The sequence below is a fragment of the Prosopis cineraria genome, unplaced genomic scaffold, assembly GCF_029017545.1.
Source record: "Prosopis cineraria cultivar Desert tree isolate PC_DT_omini unplaced genomic scaffold, ASM2901754v1 PC10, whole genome shotgun sequence".
In the NCBI taxonomy this organism is placed as follows: Eukaryota; Viridiplantae; Streptophyta; class Magnoliopsida; order Fabales; family Fabaceae; genus Prosopis; species Prosopis cineraria.
The window spans coordinates 13,087,546-13,094,977 of NW_026555341.1; the positions used below are offsets into that span (position 1 = coordinate 13,087,546).

Below are 7,432 nucleotides of genomic sequence, written 5' to 3' on the forward strand. Positions count from 1 at the left end.
TTGGTCTCACAAAGCGTATCCCAGCTTATGGCATGAATTTCCTGATGTTTGGAGGTAGAGTTTCCAAATAAACTCTCTTTGAATTTTTTTCAAGTTCTTTAATTGCACACCGAAACAGGAACCTTGCTGGTTGTATGTGGTAAATTGAGAGTTTGTGAAGTCATTGACTGGACAAGAGTCATCAACCTTCCTGCAAAGTGAAAGAGTATTTGCATTTTATCAATCAGAAATTTGAAATTTTGCGAGCCTACCATGAGAGGCTTTCCACAAACTCACTTAGATCTAACAGAGGCATAAACACAAACATTGAGTGTCCTTTTGAGCGTGAGAGTGAGGATACGATTCTTTGTATTCTCCGTGACTGTGAATGTGCTAGATAAGTCTTGAATTTTTTACTTAACCATACTTTTGTGCACAATTTCTTTCTCTGTGACAATTTACAGGTTTGGATACATTGGAACATGCAACATAACCCTGGAGGCGGATTCTCTAGCGAAAAATGCTCACTTGCTGGATCAACATATTGAATTACTTCAGGCTTCACCTGATACTATCTTGGCGGCATTCTACCTCGAAGATCAACGTACGTGCTCAAGATACTTAGACCTGTTTAATTAGTCTTTTTTCTGTTTTTTTGCTTTTGTCTTGGCTTCTTTTCTCGAGTCTTTGTAATTGCTTTTATATTTTTCTTTTAAAAAGTATTTGCTTTTTATTACAGACTGATTTATGTTGATGGAATCTCCTCTTTTGATGGCGAAGGAAAAAGAGGTTCTACTAAAGTCCTTAAACAAAATCCTATAAGATCGAAGTAGTATATTTTCTCCATGAGAAAATCCAAAATATGTTCTAAAAAATAAAAATGCAACAATAAGATTATTTTTGGTGTAAAGGAAAAATTCAAAATTATCTCACCCATGATTGGCTGGGGAGAGGGATCTCTCCACCCTTTTTCCTCATTTTTTTTCCTATTTTTCAATTATGATATTAATTTCATTTTTTTAAATGAATTTAATAGATGATTTTTTTTTTGAGCAAAGAATTTAATAGATGATTATGATGAAAAAATATAGAGAAAAAAAGAGAAAAGAAGTGCACAACCCCTCTCCCCGTTGGATTGCTAATTGCCATACAGCTGGCAAGAAAATGATAAAAGAAAAAAGAAAAAAGAACAAAAGGAAAAAAAAAAAAAAAAAAGACTGCCACAGATACTGAATACGTTTACTTTACTTGCACCAACTCAGAATTTTGGTTTTTAAAACCAGAAAAGCAACATGATTCCGAGCCATAAAGTTGTATCCCGACCCCATCTCGGCCCTGCGCCGCCTACTACACCGGTTTCCGGCGACGGCGACTGCGCTGGTGATAACTCACTTGAATCGGATTTTGCACCGTAGAACTGCTGAATCCTCTCCAACTCATCTTTCGCAAAATCCACTTTCCTTTTCTTCGATGCCAAATTGAAAGGGTACATAACTGCCTCCTCTATCGCCGAGTGGCTCAGTCCTAGCACGTGACCGATCTGGTGCATCACCACCGTCTCCAGATCCAGTTCGTCGCTCTCCGTCGAGTTCTGACTCGGTAACACCCACTTCTCATCAACGTCCAAAACGATACCCCAGCTCATCGTCGTTTTATCCAACCAGCCGCCTCCTACCAGTCCTAACTGCCCATCCAGCGACAGGAACATGATTCGAATATCAGATTCATTAAACGACGTCGTCTCTGTAAAATTCAACCTCGTCACCACAGACCACCGACTGAAGGCGTCCGAGAACACAACCTTTAACGACGTCGTCATCGTCTCATTTTCAGGTGAAAAAGCATAAGTAAACTCTATCTTCCCCTCCTGCCACCACTTGGTAAACGGCGTCGTACTATTCTCCGTCACAGTGATGGATCCATTTATAACGTCAGGAAAGCCGCATCGTGGTAGCGTGATCAACGACGCAGTGGCGTTGTCGGGCTGGCCGGTGGCGTTGAGGTGGAAAGTCTTCTGAAAGTATTTAATGGCTGATTCGAGCTCGGCGGAGAATTCATCGGTGAAATTTGAATTCAAAGTGGAATTAAGGTAACCGAACAACTGAAAATAGTCTTGAAGCCTGGATATGCCGTCGACGACGTCTCCTGTTCGAAGACGACCACCATGGCCACGCAAGAATGATCTCAATTGATCCCATACTTTGGAAATCTTGCTAAAATTTACTGTTCTGAGGGTTCTGAATATTCTGAGCCACAACGGTATACTGAACAATATATTAGCTGAAGCTGGTCGGAGAAGAAACGGGGAAGATTCATCAACAACTAGAAGGGATAAAATCAAGACCAGAATGTAAGCTCTTCTCAACCTCATGTTTATGTGCTTTCTGCTTGGCAGAAGAGAAAATTTGAGTGGCTATTAATAGCACTGGAAAATGATAGTTTATTTCTGTAAGTGTTACTTCCACTTTTGTATAATAATATCATTTTTAATCTTATCTATAATATATTAATATTGTTATTAGCCTCATTTAATGACGTCAGCGAAATGACCTATACTCGACTACTTTAGTTTCCATGGGCATCGATATCAACATGACATTACATCTGCATGCCAAGTTGCCGACAGAAAAACAGGGAACTTTATGAGGCTCTGTAAAAGGACAAGCGATGCATGAATTTGTGTGTGTGTGTATATTATTTAAGAGAACATTTTTTTTAGAAAAAATTGAGATTCATGAATTTCTATGAAATTTTTTCTTATATTTTTTATTTTATTATTTTTATAAAAAATAAAATATTTTCTTTTCCGTGAAAAAAACTTCATAAAATTCACATGTTCTTAAATTTAAAAGATCCATTTCCATTATTTAATATTATCATTTATATAAATGCAGTGTGTATACTTCTTGGTAAACAAAAACATAGTGTGTTCTTGTTTATATATACTAGAGTATCAGAAAGCCTAGCTAGTCAAGTCAGTGTTAAAATTTTAAGCTTGACTTGTAAAGCTAATTTAAGAAAAATTAAATCTAGATCACTCATAAGACGTGTTCACATTTAATCATTGACTGCACCTCCAATAATTTTACCTATAGGAGGACACGTGTGTGTAATAAATTATTTAAAATTTTTCATTAAGTATATCTTCATTTATTTTTATGGTGTTAACCGATTAAATAAAATATCTGTTTTTGGAATTTTAAGATTTAGAATAATTAATTTAATTTTTAATTATTTATAAATAATTTTATCTATTAACAAATATAATTAAAAGAAATTATTTTATCACATGTTATTATTATAAATTAAATAATTATTAAAACACTGTTCCAAAGCAAAGATGAAAAGGACGATCGACAAACATGAGAGGTGGTGGATTTTAATAATATTATATTCCTATTTTGATCTTTTCTATCTTTTACATAGGCCAAGCAATTTTTCTCTCATCAACATCCTTCCTTTCTTTGGATGTCAAACGTCACTATTTTAACCAAATCTTTCCATTCCTTTCCTTTCATTTTGCTTCCCTTCAAAAAAAACCAGCCCTTAATATTATTAGGAAAATAAATCTCTCGTCCTTATAATGTAGCTCAATTATTTGTAATTACGTTCTGACAATTTAAAATGTTTTCAATGAAGTCCTTATAAGTTTATCTGTTAGAGGCATTAGTCCTTGACCTTTAATATTGTTTAATTTTTTTCTGATGTGGCTAACTGTTGTCAGACGTGGCTACCAGGTAGATAAAGCATTTGAACGCTCATTATTTTAAAACTTTTTTCAAGCTTGAGGGTGTCTCACTGGATTACTAGCTTGAGGCCTAGATCTACCAGCCTTAATTTAATTGAAATATTTAGATGTGATCGTGACACAATCCTTTGAGCTGCTATTTGATCCCGCCACCATAGCTTCAAGCTTTAATTTCCTTCGAGCTAAGAAGATTGCATGTAAAGAAGATCTCATGTCTTTATGTGACCAAATGGTTTCCTCTTTGTTGGATCCAGATTTAGCAAAGAGATCGAAAAACTTTTCTCCCTGTCCCTGAATAATTTTCTCTTTGCCAGGTTCAACTATATCCTTATCGTGAGCCTCATATCAAGAAATTTTGCAAGCCAAGTGGCTTTATAAATCTTTTGAGACGAGCTTTTTCTTTAAATTTGATATTTAAAACTAAATCAAGTATCGTGAAATGAAGTTGATCTTTTAAAATGAATTCTCTTATTAAATTTGTGCTCATAAATTTCAAATGAAAGTCAATTTAGGGATATCAAATGTGTTAATTTTTCCACTTTCACTTTTCTAGGCTTAGCTCAATCCTGCCAAACGAGCTCCTAATCTTCATAATTTTTTGCAAATAATAGGTCATAACAACGCTCTCTTTGTAGCCAAAAGTGCATAATAGTTCTAATAGGAAGACGAGCACGTGAGTTTTATTCAAATAGCAACTAATTATATAGAGTCATTTTGGACGGCTAATAATGGTTAGGAAATGGCGGGGCTCAATAATGAACAAACGTCTAATAATAAAACCACTGAAGCTTCCAATGATAGTTGCAGTGGAATGCAATAATTATGTAATACACTATTGTGCTGCTGATACATTCCGTTGTCTTTATGTGTGTTTGGAGAAGGGAAATAATCTATCTTTTATCCCAAAATTAATTTTTTGAGCCAATTTATCCAAACAGTAAAAAAAAAGTCACAAATCAATTATGGGCTAAGACGCATGTTTTTCTATACTCTCAGTTAGCTTCTTGCGAAAAGTTGATCAAAAGTATTGAAAAAAATTATAAAGAAAGACCCAAAAAAAAATTATAAAAAAGACACAACATTAAATAAAAAATAAAAGCACACTCTCTTTTCTTAACTTTTTTTCTTAATAAAATTCAAATTTTGTATTCTCAAAAAACTGATGTTTGGTATTTAAGAATTAAATTATATAGTAATTTATATGGTTAAAATTGATTCTGATTAAATTATTCAAGATCTGTTAAAATTAATTTCAAAAAAATAGCATCCAAATAGATTGCCTTATAACATAATCAATTATGATTAAAATTTATCATTTAATCAATTATTTTTATAATCTATTACATTCAATTAAAATTCAAACAGTCAATTTGTAATTAATAAGATATATTTAAATTTCAACTAAAGTGTGTGATTAAAATACATTATAGCGCCATTTTTTGCTTGAGTTACTTTTTCACAAATTTTATATTTTGGAGATATATAATTTATAATGTGCATTCATTTTTCAGACTTCATGATTAAAAATATTGCACCAAGAAATTTAAGAGAAATAAACTTTACTGCATTCATGTACATCGTATAAAGTGTTAAAAAAAAAAAAAAGATGTAATACACTTCATTAGCATCCAAATTATGTGTTGAGCAGCAAAGTTTGAAAAATGAGTATTAGGCCTAACCCATTAAAAGGTCAAACTAAGACCTATCTAAGGTGCGCTGCCCGGTGCCTACCTAGCCCATATGTTGATAAGCTTTTTAAATTGTTAAACATGATTCTGATAATAAAAAGAGCTTTTTTCTGTTATTAAAAAAAAGGCTTTTGTTTTATATTTACTTTTAAGTACATGCTTTTGTTGAAAACTTGGTTCTTTATTCGATTTTTATTTTTTAATTGACATGCCATTTAGTATTGGTAGAAAAATTAAATAAAATAGTTTGCAGACTTGTAATTACAAGTTATGAGATTAAGGGTTAAATAACAAAAATTGCCATTAACTTTTTTTCCCCATATGCACGGCGTTGGTTGGTAACACCTAGCTCTTGTTAGAGTTCAAACAGACATCCTAGTTTCTTGTGGCGCTTCGACTAGTCGCCGCCTACCACCGCTCTCTTCTGGCGATCCCATGACAAGAGCACAATTCAAATGTCAGATTCGTTCCATGCTGGCGACTCTGTGAAGGACAATCTCATCACCTTCAACCACCAGTCAAAGGCATTTGTGACCGTTATCAATCATTTTAAGAATGATACCCTCATCTGACATCAATGCACAGAAAAAGTTATGGTAATATTCAGTCATAATGTTATTATGGTTTTAGTCATAATGTTATTATGGTTTTAGTCATATAATAGTTGTGTTTTTAAATTTTAAATTAAAGATGTAAATTTATAAAATTAAATTCTTTTAAGGGTTATTACGAACAGATAATATCATAACAAATGAACTCATTCTCATTAATCAAAGAGATGGTATATATCTAGAGAAAGGTCCGTAAATGAGAAATAAACTAACAGACGAAACAAACTTACTAACTAGCACAACTAGCTTTTAAGTCACAAACTGTTAAACTGTTGAAAAAGAATTACTCATTAGAAGATTTTACATCATGGAAGGGTCTTGCAATGATATTCTCTCTTTTTTTATTCTAGGGAAAATCATAGTGAAGGACCTTTGGAGCGTTTTATTAAGAAATTATTCTAGGGAAAACCGCAATAAATGGTAAGTCATAAGGCAATTTAGTGAGGGTCTTATTATGTTGCAAAGGAGTAGCCGCTCGAGAATGGTTAGGTGGGAGATGAGAGAGAGGGGAATGACGTTCAGTATGAATAGGGTAGTTATATTAGGAATGCACTATCCTCAAAAAGGGTCATGTTGATTGTGAATTGACTCCTTTCTTTCTATTATCCTCTATGAACTTTCTTTCTATTTTTCCTTTCGGATGCTTTTCTCTATAATTGGTTATTACTGGTGACCTTTTCCTCAGCTAATAAAAGAATTATCTCGAGCTGGTTTATCCTCATCTTGAAGTAATCACTGATTGTTTTCTTGAGTATGTGACAAATGTGCTTTGATTAAGATAAACCATGGCAAAGAACACTGGATTGAAGGAGCTGACAAACCATGCAAAGAGCTTACAAGACGATATGCAAATTCTAAGAGATATTATGGAAAGATGTAAAGTTTAAGGTGATTCTCAAATGAGCATATTAGAAAAAGCATTTGAGGGCTTATCAAGGGACCCAATCAAAGAATGGACAACTTGGAGGATGCCACTGTAGCATTGATTAGAGCATCAGGTTTAGATTCCAAGTTGAACAAACAAGAGATGCAGGTGGATGTAGTGGTTCGTATGTTGGAGAATCTAGGCCAAAATTATTGTAGTTTAGGAGGAGGGAACAATTTTAACAACACACCACAGAGGCAGGTAAAAATCAACTTCCCTCATTTTGATGGAACTAACCCACATGGTTGGATATTCCATGTAGAGTAGTACTTTGCATTTTATCAACTATCCAACCCACAATGCGTCATCTTTGCTTCAGTTCATATGGATAGGGCAGCTGTACCTTGGATTCAGATGATGCTAAAATCTAATCTGATCAATTCTTAGGGTAGTATAATATAGGCTGTTGAAGCATATTTTGGTCATAACTAATTCGAGCTTAAAAATGTTTTGATTACTAACTCTATAAAGTTTTTAAAGT

At 33.7% G+C, this 7,432-nt stretch overlaps 1 protein-coding gene across 1 annotated transcript; it reads right to left on the reverse strand.

The window, feature by feature from the left end:
* Nucleotides 1-1,252: 1,252 nt before the first annotated feature.
* On the reverse strand, nucleotides 1,253-2,350 carry LOC129322421 (metalloendoproteinase 2-MMP-like). The gene has a single exon (XM_054968749.1). The coding sequence runs from the start codon at nucleotides 2,348-2,350 to the stop codon at nucleotides 1,253-1,255; it is 1,098 nt and encodes a 365-aa protein (XP_054824724.1).
* Between the last annotated feature and the right edge of the window lie 5,082 nt (nucleotides 2,351-7,432).